The sequence below is a fragment of the Danio aesculapii genome, chromosome 24, assembly GCF_903798145.1.
Source record: "Danio aesculapii chromosome 24, fDanAes4.1, whole genome shotgun sequence".
Lineage (NCBI taxonomy): Eukaryota > Metazoa > Chordata > Actinopteri > Cypriniformes > Danionidae > Danio > Danio aesculapii.
This window is the reverse complement of record NC_079458.1, coordinates 12286360-12300629: the sequence shown is the minus strand read 5'-3', so window position 1 is coordinate 12300629 and position 14270 is coordinate 12286360. Positions and strand designations below refer to the sequence as shown.

Genomic DNA, 14270 nt, shown 5'->3' with positions numbered 1-14270 from the left:
GTGTAAAATGGGGCCTCAGAACATGGGATGGTGAAAGTGTCACGGGAGGATGACGTCAAACTCTGGAGGCGTTTTCTTTTGTGTTTGACGCATCTTCATTGTCGTTCAGTCTTTTATGACAGCTAAGATCTTACAGTGTGACATGGGAGCCATGTTCGTGCAGTCTGACATGCTCCAATCGCTTAGGATTATAAAAAAAATCGCACAGCGTGAGCCGGCCTTAAGGTATGTGTAAGATTTGATGGTTTTTTTGTTTGTTTTGTTTTTAGGACAACAGTATCTCCAACAGAAAAGATATTCAAAGATGCCCTTTAAATTGTAAAGAAATCTGTGTTTTAAACAAATGAAGACAGCATGATTTATTTACATTAGTTAGCCTGACATGTTTACTGCTCCAAAATGTTTTGAATATTTCTCAAAATAAAATATATAGTTTTCAAAAGGAAAAAAAGCTTTAGTTCTTTACCCAGATATTTAAAACAAATATGTTTTAGAGCAGTAATCAAAATACCGTGATATTTTAATCCAAGGTTATTATACCGTCAGAATCTTATACTGGACCATGTCTAGTACGAATTAGCCACTAACGAGACAAAACGTAAAACACTTATGTTTCCTCATGACATCAGGCTGGATTTATATGTGAATTTGGGATTTGATCATAATCCATGTGTTTGGTACTCTGCACCAAAGTGTAAATTCCACTGTTAGGGAACTTTCTCACAACTTGTCCTTTAAAAATGGTATGTTAGGTAAATAGGAGGTTGGTGGTCTTTTGTGTCTTTTTAAATCCATCTGATCACATGAGAGAATCAGATTGAAGTCACATCAGATTGAATGCAAGCTTAAAGGTTTTTGACTGTGTTTACATCTATATTTAGAATTTTTAAAATCACATTTTATGTTTGCATTTACATTTATCAACAAATTAATTCTTATGTTAATCACAAAAATATATGCATATTAAATGAGTCCAAGTCTGAGGGCGGCGCGGTGGCGCAGTGGGTAGCGTTGTTGCCTCACAGCAAGAAGGTCGCTGATTCAAGCCTCGGCTGGGCCAGTTGGCTGTGTGGAATTTGCATGTTCTCCCTGTGTTTGCGTGGGTTTTTTCCAGTTTCCCCCACAGTCCAAAAACTTGTGGTACAGGTGAATTGTGTAAGCTAAATTGTCCGTTGTGTATGTGTGTGAATGAGTGAGTATGGATGTTTCCCAATGATGGGTTGTGGCTGGAAGGGCATCCGTTGCGTAAAACATGTGCTGGATAAGTTGGCGGTTCATTCCACTGTGGCAAACGCTGATAAATAAAGGGACGAATTAGAAAAGAAAATGAATGAATGAAATGAGTCCAAGTCTTCTGAAGCCTTGCAGCATTCCAGTTACTCAGCAAAAGTCTTTTTAATTTGTTGCTTTATTTAAACATTATTCTCCACATGGTGTTTAACGATTTACATAGTGTTTTTTACATGCTGACATGAGCAAACAATTATTTCAGTGAGAGTTTTGACCTTGTTCTCTATTTTACAATAACACCTGCACATTTAATGAAACATAATTGCTTCACTTACTTAGCTCGCTCGCAGGCCTTTCTGTCTTCGCTTAGCCTGTTTTGGTTGGATCAGCATGCTTAACCGTGCATGTATAAGCTTCATTTGGAGATAATTGCTAATAATTATCCACTGATAAGTCTGCGGTGCAAGGCAGCTCGAGAACCGGGGCTTGTTTTTGCTGTCTGTTACCAAACTGGCATGAAGGCAGATAAGATATGAATTGATAAAGATGGACTGGATTTTTTTTTTCCATTTCTTTCAAGAGGTCAGTTGAAAGGGGGACTATTTCAAAAGAGAGACTGCAATGTTGTTTCTGCTTTCATTGTCAGTAAGGTTTCTATTATTTTGGAGGTCACAGACTCTTTCCTTCGGGCTAATATTTCAATAGAAGATAAATAAATAGATCACTATTAACAGCATGTTCTGCCTCCTGCCTTTCAAGGAGAATATTCAGGATATTTTAAAAAGAGGATTTTTTTTCAACTGGCTGAACAAAGATTTAATTATTCTTCTTTATTGCATGTTAGTTTTATTACAGTTTAATTACATAACCTAATTAGAATCAGAAATGTAAACTCATTAACCTTTTTACTATCGGTACCCCCTTTTAGTACTGGATTGCATCCTTTTGCCTGCAGAATAGTTGCGACATCAATTAAAAAACAAACAAAGTTCTAGAAACATCCCTTGGGGGTTTTGGTCCAAATTGTTTACTTAAAACCCAAAGCATATCCCAAAGGTGCTAATTGTATTAGAATCTGGTAACTGTGAAGGCCATTAAGTGAACTTATGTTAAAAATGTTAAAAAATGTTATGTTTAAAAAAACTGTTTCAAATCATAGTGCTTTTTTTGAAGCAGCATCATGTAATGGGCACACTGTGGTCATAATGGCTTGGAAAGGGTCAGCAACAATACTCGGGTGACTGTGCCATTTAAATTAAGCCCAATCGGTACTATGGGGTTCACAGTGTCCCAATAAAATATCCCCAACATCATTACACAACTAGGAACATGAACCATTAATGCAAGGCAGAAGGCATCCATGCTCTTATGTTGTTTATGTCAAGTTTTTACCCTACCTCTGAATGTCGTAGCAGAAATCAAGGCTCTATAGATCTAGCAACCTTTTCCCAATATTCAGTTGTCCAGTTTGGTGGGCTAGTGTGATTTATAGCCTCTGTTTCCTATATTCTTGGTGTGTCTTATATGTATAAATTTGAGTTCAGAGATATACTTTTGCAGACCTTGGTTGTAATAAGTCATTATTTGAGTTACTTTTGCCATTCTATCATCTCAAACCAGTCAACATGACATCTTTGACAAAACAAATGTCCTCTATCTGAAATTTTTCCTGACCGTTCTTTGTAAACCTTAGATAAATCTGTAAACAAAAATCCCAGCAGAACAGCTATTTCAGAAATACTCACTAAAACTCACTCACAGACTCACTAAAATCATATTTCTTCCCCATTCTTAAGTTTCCAAGTTTAAATATACACATGCAACAATGAAATTGAAGAGCAACGGCAGAGAGGAAGAGTTCCAGTAAATAACAAAGCTATAATATGACTTTAAAAGATTTACATCACAATGCACAAAGTCATTTGGCTTACATTGTGGTGCTGCTTTGGATCAGCTGTAATGCAATATAGAGTTAAAGTCTAAAAATAAATATATAAAAAAATGTATATATATATATTAATATATATTACAATATTTTAAATATATTAAAAAAATAATTATTACCTGTGAATTTTTTCCAAATTATATTTAACAGAGCAAGGCATTTTTCACAGTATTTTCTATTATTTTTAAAATTATTATATATTTTTAATTATTTCTGCTTTATTACTACTTTATTACATTATTTAGGCTAAAATAAAAGCAGTTTGTATGTATGTATGTATGTATGTACGGATGGATGTGTGGATGTATGTATGTATGGATGGATGTATTGTATTGAATCTTTATAATGCATTAAGCACATTTTCAGCCCAAGTATGATACTTAAGTGGAGATTTTGCCTTACCTCATAGAATACATTAAATGTTGCATATAATTCCTCAAACATGTCACTTATAACCATTTAGTGTGGACATGTCATGGTCATTAGCAACTGTACAGAACAAAATAGATAAAACAGATTTAAAAATATGTAATAAAGCATAGAAGTAATTTGAAAACATTGCAAATCATGGAATAAGAATTCAACATGTCTCAATAAAGTTAGAGCACATAAAGACTTTAAATGCACACCCATAAATCCATTACTTCTTTGCTTAAGAGAAATAGGTTCATTAACTACTGCTTATCACAATGCGTATATTACAATGAGTTATAATATTAAATATTCAAGAAAAAAAAAAAATTCCAGCCTAATTTTTCCAGCCAATATTTAATGAACTTGCAATATTGTTGAAAATACAGAACATTCAGTTCTGAGATGTAAAAAAATTTCAGTTCTTATGTGCCCTCTGCTTGTAAACTCGTGAACAAACAATTGTGATTGGTTCAGGAGATTAGCCAGATTTGTAAGTCTCTGGCCAATTGATCAGAGCATCCCTAATATATAAAAACAATCGAATATATATATATATATATTCATTGACATGCATTTTAAATTAAAATACCAAATACCTCAATTTTACATGTATCAAAATAAACTACAAAATACAGCAGCCAAAACAAGTGTTAAAATAAATTACTCTATTTTGTACTTTGAAAAATACTACAAAATACTTTTACATGGGAGTATAACATTTCTTCTCAAACCTTTTATCAGTTGGCATATTCAATCAATCCCTTCACCTTTAAACTGACTTAGTTAAGTAACCTGTATTTGATAGCAACAGTTTTTTTTCTGAGCAAGTTTAAGTCAGCCACTTTGAACTTGTTTTTATGTTGTTTGTCTTATTTTCTTGGCATCTACATCAGCAATTCATCCAAAACATTATATGTGCAGTTTACTCATTCTCCCAAGGTTCTTTTAGTTCTCCTATAACTGAAAAAGTCTCAGTTTACCACCTCATTGAACACCAGTACACCATCTTTAGGTGTTTTATTATTCTAAAGTTCGTCTGAAAATCCGCCTGCAGCACAGAGACTGAGAATGATTATGTGCTGTAGACTCTATATTCTGATAATTTATTCCATCTCATTTCTTAAGCAAAGATGCGTAATTTCCATCCATGCTACAAGCGTTGACCACGCAAAACAATTTTCTATTCTGACCTCAAGCTTAGGCAAATAACTGAGAAAGCATCAATCTGAGGCCACATTTTAAGATGTCATCATATAGACTGCTTGCAAAGTATTTTGCAGTATTTAAAAAATACAAGACCCTTAAGTATGTTGATACAAAATATTAAAACATTTTCGTAAACCCCATCAAATACAAATTACAAACTACTATTTTGTATTTAAAAAATGTATTTGAAATTCTTGTATCATAAATGCTGCCCATCCCTATATATATATATATATATATATATATATATATATATATATATATATATATATATATATATATATATATATATATATATATATATATATATATATATATATATATATATATATATATATATATATATATATTTGATTATATATATATATATATATATATATATTTGATTATATATATATATATTTGATTATATATAAACAATATATGTTATACAATGACTTGCCTAATTACCCTAATTTGCCTAATTAACCTTAAGTTCTTAACCTGAGGTCTTTAAATTGCACTTTAAGCAAAATAATAGTATTTACTGTCATCATGGCAAAGTAAAGAAAATCAGTTATTAGAAATTAGTTATTAAAATTATTATGTTTAGAAATGTGTTGAAAAAACTAATGTGGCAGAAAATTATACAGGGGGGCTAGTAATTCTGACTTCAACTGACCCTGACAACATTGAGATTTTAACAGGTGTATTATTATTATTGTTATTTATTTTTGCTTCAACTTTTCCATTGACAAAATTTCCGGCTGCTTTAAAAGCCCACACAACCAAAATGAACATGCAGCAGAATCCTTTATCGACACAAGGCAGTGCTTGTGAATATGGCATGACCCTGGCTAAATTAAGACAGACAGTTTCTATGGTGGAGCCCTGGAGAGCAGCTTTGGCATTAAAGTCTAATTAAATACTTTTTTTTTACTGCGCTTCTCCTTGAGGCAGCTATTGCACCTCGTCTCCCCTGGTGACCAGACTGGAACGTGAATGTTTCCCTTCTGTTAGCGACGCTTCCATGCCGACAGCAAAGAGACCCGGTGCTGTGTCCCCTTCATTACATCAGCAGCGCAGCTCTGCCTCGTATCAACACCGTGATTAAAATGTTACCGGCGATAAGAGGATATGAAGGTCAAGCTACAAGAAGTGCGTGTGGAATCTGAGACCTCCACCTGAACCGAACACGAAGGCCTCATCAGAATGCCATGCATGCCTTTAACTCCTTGCAGCTAGATGGCTTTGTTTTGTCCACCAGCTTTAACTAACAAGCCATTTATTCCCATGCATAGCTCTTAGTGAATAATATAAGTGCCTATTTGCCCACTGGAAATGTTGCATGTCACTGTAAAGCTGCTAGTTTTACGGTTTTTACTCTTGTGTAGCTTTAATATGTCTCCCAAGTCTATTACTCGCTGTTTATATGCAGTTTAACGACCCACCATAATATCAGCGACTAATTTGCATCATATGTCATTATTTGGTGGGAGAATTTTATGTGTGCGAGCGTGCCGACATTTCACATAAGCAACAGATTCACGCATGGCTGACAGGTGCCAGTTTTAAAGAGGATGCTCTCGCATCGTGCAATTTGACATGCCCTTCTGTTATATTAAATAAAAAAGTAAATAAATAAATAAAGATAATGAGATGCAAATCAGGGTGTCTGGAGAATAATGCCCTCTCATTTATTCCGCCCGTGTGTACCTGCAGGGACCGGGCAGTCATTTGTCACTTTTAAACGTGATTCGGTGCATCACATTTATCAGCCCCTGCACGCACATCTCTTCGGACACAGCGGTTTTAATAGTTTTAATAATGCTCCCCTGTACCCACTCAGGGTAGACCGTACACCTGTGTGTGAGAGAGACGGCAGACATCAAGAGCCTGGTTATGCCCATAATCCACAAGGAGCCTCGGTCTAGAAAAAAAAAAAGTTTGATCAAAGGCTAGTGAATGATCAGCTTTGATTTTTTTATGTAGTGTTGCATTAATCTCTTGGAATGATGTGATACTGTCTATGAACATTATCCGTTGCATGCAATTTATTACCATATATATATAGTTACCATATATAAATAAATAAATATATATATATATACAGTTGAAGTCATAATTATTAGCCCCCCTTTAGATTTTTTTTTCTTTTTTAAATATTTCCCAAATGATGTTTAACAGATCAAGGACATTTTCACAGTATGTCTGATAATATTTTTTCTTCTGGGGAAAGTCTTATTTGTTGTGTTTCAGCTAGAAAAAAAGCAGTTTTTAATTTTTTTATGAATCATTTTAAGGTCAAAATTATTAGCCCGTATATATTTTTTTCAATAGTCTAAAAAACAAACCATCATTATACAATAACTTGCCTAATTACCCTAACCTGCCTAGTTAACCTTATAAATCTACTTAAGCCTTTAAATTTCACTTTAAGCTAAAATATCTAGTAAAATATTATTCACTGTCATCATAGCAAAGATAAAATAAATCAGTTATAAGAAATGAGCTATTAAAGCTATTATGTTTAGAAATGTGTTGAAAAATATCTTCTCTCCATGAACAGAAATTGGGGAAAAAAATAAACAGAGGAGCTAATAGTTCAGGGGAGCCAATAATTCTAACTTCAACTATATATATAGTCAAATATTCCTTTTGGTATTAAATTAATTCCTTTTGGTATTAATGTTCATAAACAGTATCACATCATTCACAAAATTTGAAAAAAAAAAAAACATTCAATCTAAATTATTTTTTTATTATTATTTTATTATTAAATGTATGAAATTTTAATCATTTTTGATAGGTCAAGTGAAAATCTTTTCCAACTGGGATATTCGAAAAAAAAATATCCTTAGCATTTAGCCTTGTAGAAGTCTGAAATTTCATTCATAATGGTCTTAAAAATGTCTTAAAAAGTTTTAAATTTAACTTGGTGAAACATGTAGAAACCCTGTATATTCAATATGCTTTTTTCTTGTATATAAAATGTATACATTATTTTTTTCCCTTTCTATTCTTTGTGTGTAAAAATATACAAATATTAATAGCCTATACAAATGATTGTTGCTACTGTTTAAATTAGAAGTAAGATTTGCAGATGATTGATGTACATACAGTATAAAGGTTAAGCTACTCTATTCTAGCTGCATAACAGTTTCACATAACTGCATCACATTCCTTTACGTCAGTCCTACATGTGAGGCACAGAAATATTCAACTTTTGCCTTTCTGCATACAAAATCAATTGATGTGCTTGCAGAGGAAACTAGGGAGAGCAAACCCTGAAATGGTGTGTCTGTGTGTAGTACCAATGCTTGCATGAGTTTTGTCCTCAGTGACCAAAATGAATCTATAACCATCACCATTTAAAACAGAAGTCATAGTGTAGAATCTGTTGGTATTTTATAGAAAACATATCGTAAAATATATCCAAGTAATCACAGCATTCAGCATATGCCAAATACACACTGCATACTTGATTTTTTCTTTTCTTATCTTTTTAGATTATTTAACCGTTCTCCTTGCATTCATAGTGTGACCTGTGTGTAATTATTTCTTCTCCAGCGGGATAATTATAAATAACCTCTTTCAAGAGGGAAAATTCAGCAAAATAATGATGTGGATTTTGCAAAATCCTTGACACTGTGTACAAGGTTTTGAAGCTGCTTCCTGGAAGCTTCAGAATGGCACCACATGCAGATTTACGTTTACTTGAAATGCAAATGATTTACAAGGTCACTCTGGTCTCTAAGTGCTGGTTCCAATTTTTTCTCCCTCTCGGGTGTAATTGAACTCCACTATTGAAAATCCGCAAGGGCATATGTTTTATTTTCCTTTTTTTTCTTCTCTCTTGCCATGACAGGTGCAAGTGCAACCTTCATGCCAACAGCTGCATCTATGACAAAGAGAAACTGACTTGCGAGTGTGAGCACAACACCACGGGGCCCGACTGTGGCCGCTGTAAGAGGAATTTTCAGGCCAGAGCTTGGAGTGCTGGATCCTATCTCCCAATTCCCAAGGGCACAGCAAATATCTGTGAGTACACATACACACACACACACGCTTTCGCATTCCACTTACTGGGAGGAACAACATAGGCTCTGTGTTTGTGGATAACAAGACTCAGATGTCCTTTTACTATGACCATAAACCATCTCTCTTACTGCTGTCCTACCTTTCACAATGCGCTCATGTTGTCTCCCCAGAAGCCATTACCCTACTTCCAATTTAAAACCAAGCCCTCGCAGGAAATCTAACGGTGAACGTCAAGCAACAGTCACTTATCAACTTCAAACATACTCTTTTTTAGAATGCTGTTGAATTGCAAAGTAAATGCGTGTTTTCTGCATTGATGTAGTGGCCGAGTCTGATAAATGTGGTGATTCTGTGGTAATATTATCTAAAGTGATCTGATATGCAGCTGGATTCAAACCCTCAGACCTTTAGAGAAAACAATTCTCTAATTAAACACAACTGTTTTATTACTATTGCAAATTATTTTATGAGAGCAGAGACAAAAAAACAGTTACAGTGGTCTCTCGATTATCATGTACAGGAGCACCGCTGGGGGGTTGGCAATGGTAGAGGTGGGGTTTGGGGAGTTAGGGCGATTCTAAGGGCCCACACAGTTTTGGGGCCCCCAGAGATATTATTAGGGGCCCAAACGACCAAGCCCCCAACCACCCCCCAAACGCTATTCACTTTTGTCCGCGACCCCCACCTCCCACACCCTGGTCTTCAGTTTTGTCAGAGGTATACCTCTCAGCATTGGTATGTGAAAATAAGGGATAACCTTACAAATGAATCTCTCATTTAGATTTTTCATTTGATTACATTAAATAACAGAGGTGTTTCTTTAAAACTGCACAGATCATTAATGAAAGCATTACTTTCCTAACTGTTTATGATCATTTAAGACTAAATTTGTGGTGTTTAAAAGAAAAGCCACCAAGATCGTTATGATTACATCCGAAACCGGGAGTATTTACTTTTGCTTCACTTCTAATCATGTGTACAGAATCCGTCTGGGAAATAGCGTCTATTTTTCACTATGGAGTGCGTCTGACAGTCATGCACCGCTTACATGTTTTGAGGACTGCATAGGAGGGGCGAAGGCGCCTGTAATGGAAAGAAAGCGAATACTGCCATTTTTATATTAATTACAAAGTGTTTTCATGCCTAAATAAAATGAAAGCACAGAACAAATTCACATTTAAGAGCAAGGGGTGTCCCCTGGTGGTTCGGCGGTATGGGTTATGTATAGGGAGGATCGGCTTTTTAATGTTTATTGCTACCCTTTTATTGAATTGTAAAATATGGGAGAATCCCGGGAAAAACGGGAGAGTTGACAGGTATGGTCAGGGGGCTCGAAATGTTGTCAGAGGGCCTGTGCAGGCCAGCGGCAACCCTGATCTACTAGTTACAATCTAAAAATAACCCGCAATAGGCAAATCCGTGAAGTAGTCAGCATTATTTTTTACAATTATTATAAATGTAACCCCTCACTTCACACTTTATACAGACAGGCATTAACACTTTCACACTTTTCTCTCTTGTTTAAGCACTCTCAATGTTCAAACTGTTGCAGAAAATTAATTCCAGTATTATAGAATGAAACCAAAGATCAAAACCTGCTGTCAGGCGCAAACAGGCATCGCTCAGCAAAAGGTTCATAAAGCTTTTTAGCATTTGTGCGGATAATGTTGGCATCCAGCGTAATTTTCTCTTTCCTGCAGTCACTGATCCACTAAGTGAAAGCAGACACCGGATGTGCCGCACACATAACAGTTGGAAGTAACACACACCGGATGCGCACATTTGCATGTTATTTAAAATTAAATAACAGATGGGGCATTGTGGTGAGGCAGAAATATAAACAGTGTCTTGAGTCATATCTGGGCATCGCAGACAGCTGCCGACTTGCGGCACCGGTGTGCATACCGTGATATAAACCTATGTTTGCATGGCGCTGCATGGCGTGGCGCGACGCATCCGGTGTGTAATTACCTTTACGATGGTCTTGCTGCAGACAGTTACAACCGTTTTTGCATCCTTGTTGAAACTCACACTGCTAAATCGAAGATTTGTGTTAATTTGGCAAGCGTGAATGCATTCTGTACTGTACATGAGACACGGAGGAGATTGACAATGGTCTACAGCCAATCAGGATGCAGAACACAATGTGCTGTAAAAAAAAAATCATGTCAAATTGTACAAAAAAATCAGCAAAACTGCGAGGCCACGAAAGATGAATCGCATTATAGCGAGGGACCGCTGTATTACATGTTGTCCTTTAGCTGCCATCGCATCATCCAAGTGGATAATGCACACTGGTGGTGGTGTGGAGAGACAAACCTCTCTCATGATTGTGAAGCGCTTTGGGTGTATGCCATACACAATAAATGCGCTATATAAATACGCACATTACATTACATTGTACTCAGGTGCAAGCTGAACTGCCGCTCTAGGCAAAGGACAATCACGCCACCCTCAACCAGTGTTGCCAAATGTAGCTGACTGAATCCAGCCCAAAAAGCCGTTGTGATGGTCACAGAATTCATGCTAAGTGTGTGTGTGTGGGGGGGTTGTGACGGTAACAGATGCGCCGGCCATGATTGTACTGGAAAAAGGACTGAACTGAGTTAATTTCTGTCAATAGATCAATTGTTCTTGGTTGCGGTGCCCAAGTAACCATGCTACTGCCAAGATAATACTAATATGAGATTAATACTAATACATAATACCAAAAGGGGTAGCAGTGGGTAGTATGATCGCATCACAGCAAGAAGGTCGCTGGTTTGAGCCTCGGCTGGGTCAGTTGGCTTGTATGTATGGAGTTTGCATGTTCTCCTCGTGTTGGTGTGGGTTTCCTCCGGGTGCTCCGGTTTCCCCCACAAGTCCAAAAACGTAGTATAGCTAAATCTGGTAAGCTAAATTATCCGTAGTGAATGTGTGTAAATGAGTGTTTATGGATGTTTCCCGGTGATAGGTTGCAGCTGGAAGGGTATCCGCTGCATAACGGATAAGTTGTTGGTTCATTCCGCTGTGGTGACCCCTGATTATTAATGGGACTAAGTCGAAAAGAAAATGAATGAATGAATGAATTGAAATGTGAAGCAATTCCAAACCTGTATAACATACTCCCTTCTGGTTAACATACACATGCAGAGAAAATAAATATTTAATGAGGTTTCAGTAGTTTTTGTCAGTTCAATAAAAGCCAGTCGATTTTTTAAAACAACGCTGCACAAGAAGAAGAAACAAACTAAAATGAAACCACATAGGTTTGGAACGCTATATGGGTGAGCGAATCATGGCAGAATTTTGGGAAAACCATCCCTTTAAGGGTTGTTTACCTTCCAAAATGATGCAGAACACTAGCAGGACCTTTCTTTTACAAAACGCAGTGCATGTCAAATGTTAAAAACTGCAACAACAGGACAGTTAGCCTTTAAAAAACGAGTCTGTAATTCCAGCCTGGGGACTATACTACCACTGCCGTTTAATTCAAATGGCAGGAGACAGAGTCTTCAATCCAGCAAACAGAATGTTTGGCCAGAAGTAAACTAGCACTATTAAACACTCACCATATGCTTCTGGGACTAAAGCTGCAGCACATTTCACAGATCTGACCTTAGCATGCACAGAAACTGCGCACATGCCAAAACTTACTTTTCAGTATTGAGCAGGTTAGAAGCAGGTTTACTTGTGTGCGTGCGTGTGTGTGGATGGAGCAACGTGTGCCTCCTGGCAGCTGTTGTACCTCAAGTCTGTGGGAGCCGGTGGAGTGTTTTGAAGGACTGAGATTGACAGGACATTATTAAAAAAAAAAAAAAAAAAAGCCAACACAGACTCTAAACCCACTATAAAACACTGCCTCACCTTAAACTCCTTATTACACTCCTGCGTGAGGAGATTGAGAAATCCATAATGTAATAAAGCTGTAAAAGACAGACTCAAGATCAATCCTGTTTGGATTAAAAATAATTTGATTAAATAATAATAAAATTTCAGACAGGAGAAAGGCAGTTTGTCATTTTAAAACCAATTGCAGGTGATTTTACAGCAGGCTTGTGTGTTTGACACATGCTTATGGCAGTGTTTACAAAAAAAAGAAGAATCAAATTAAAAAAAGCTGCTTTTTTCTTCATTTAGCATTATAGTGCTTTTTGACAGGCCATACAACACTTAATCCAATACATTGTCTTTTCAGGTCATGAATTGTTACTAATACATAACAGTTTTTCTCAATTGCTTTGGTACATTTTTCATTTTGAACATTCTCTAAACTGTGAGTGCAAATATCAAAACTGTTTGCTGGAACTTCAGAATTTTATTGAAAATCTGCAAAATGTAGTTACTCACCCACAACATTTCATTCATGCATCAAAATCTAGTTATTGTGTCAGTAATTTGGCCAAGGCCACCAAAACATAAAGTGTATTTGTCATCGTGTGAGCCACACTGCTCAAAATGATTAGTTGTATTTTCACCATTACAGTCAACTATGGAAATTTAAAAAATCTGATATTTGTTGAGAGGAGTCAATAGTACATATGAAAAAATGAAAATGTATATTTATCAAGTACTTTTTTTTGTACAAATGTGAAATCTTGCTTTTCCAATTACTGTATTATATATTTCATATTTCTTATTACACACATACAAAAAAAAAAACTAAAAAATATATGATCCATGAAAAATATTATTCTTGGTGGACATCCTGTTTCTTTTGTTGGCCTTGCCAGAGATTACACTTCTTCTAACTGCTCATGCACAAACATGTTACTGCAGTTCAGGATTGTGAAAGTTGTGATCGTGATGTGGGCAATCTATGTATACACTGTAAAACCCAAAAAGTTGAGGTAACGCAAACCCTTTGAGGAAACCGATTGCTACAAACCATTTAAGTTTAAAACTAATCCAAATGAGTATTGTGAACTTAATCCAATTGAGTAAAAGAAGCAATTTGAGCACAGTAAAAGCTAAAACAGTTTTTCCTCAATTGCTTTGGCTCATTTCTCGATTTAAATTTTCATTTTCAAAACAGCAAAGTTTAGACCTCTGAACTATTAGCTTCTTGTTCACTTCAGAGTGGCATTTCTTAAGCAAATTGCAAATGCTTTGGTACATGTTTTCAAACAGTAAGTACAATTGTCTGTAGTTTGGATGAAAACTTGTTGCTTTTTTAGCAGGCATTACAAACAATGTCAATATCAGATATTTATGGTATACACATGCGCATATACAAATGTTTGGTAATTAAATAAACAGTTTTGAGTGTGATGGCTTACACGATGAAAAATGACTGAGAAGTTGTGAAGATTTGACAGTTTAAATGAGAATTGACTCATCAGTTTTGATCAAGCTGTATGCAATTAGTCAACAAGCCATATGCAATTAACTACAGACAATTGTATTTACTGTTGGCACACATGTACCAAAGCATTTGCAGTTTGCTTAAATCAATAAGAAATGCCACTCTAAAGTG

At 35.8% G+C, this 14270-nt stretch overlaps 1 protein-coding gene across 6 annotated transcripts in view; it reads left to right on the top strand.

Moving 5' to 3' along the window:
* Nucleotides 1-14270, top strand: part of ntng1a (netrin g1a) — a 155245-nt gene that overhangs the window by 103973 nt on the left and 37002 nt on the right. For all 6 annotated transcript variants that reach the window (XM_056450515.1, XM_056450519.1, XM_056450517.1 and 3 more), the window contains exon 4: nt 8643-8815. In XM_056450515.1, the coding sequence (XP_056306490.1) occupies nt 8643-8815 (173 nt within the window). The remainder of the gene's footprint in view (nt 1-8642; nt 8816-14270) is intronic.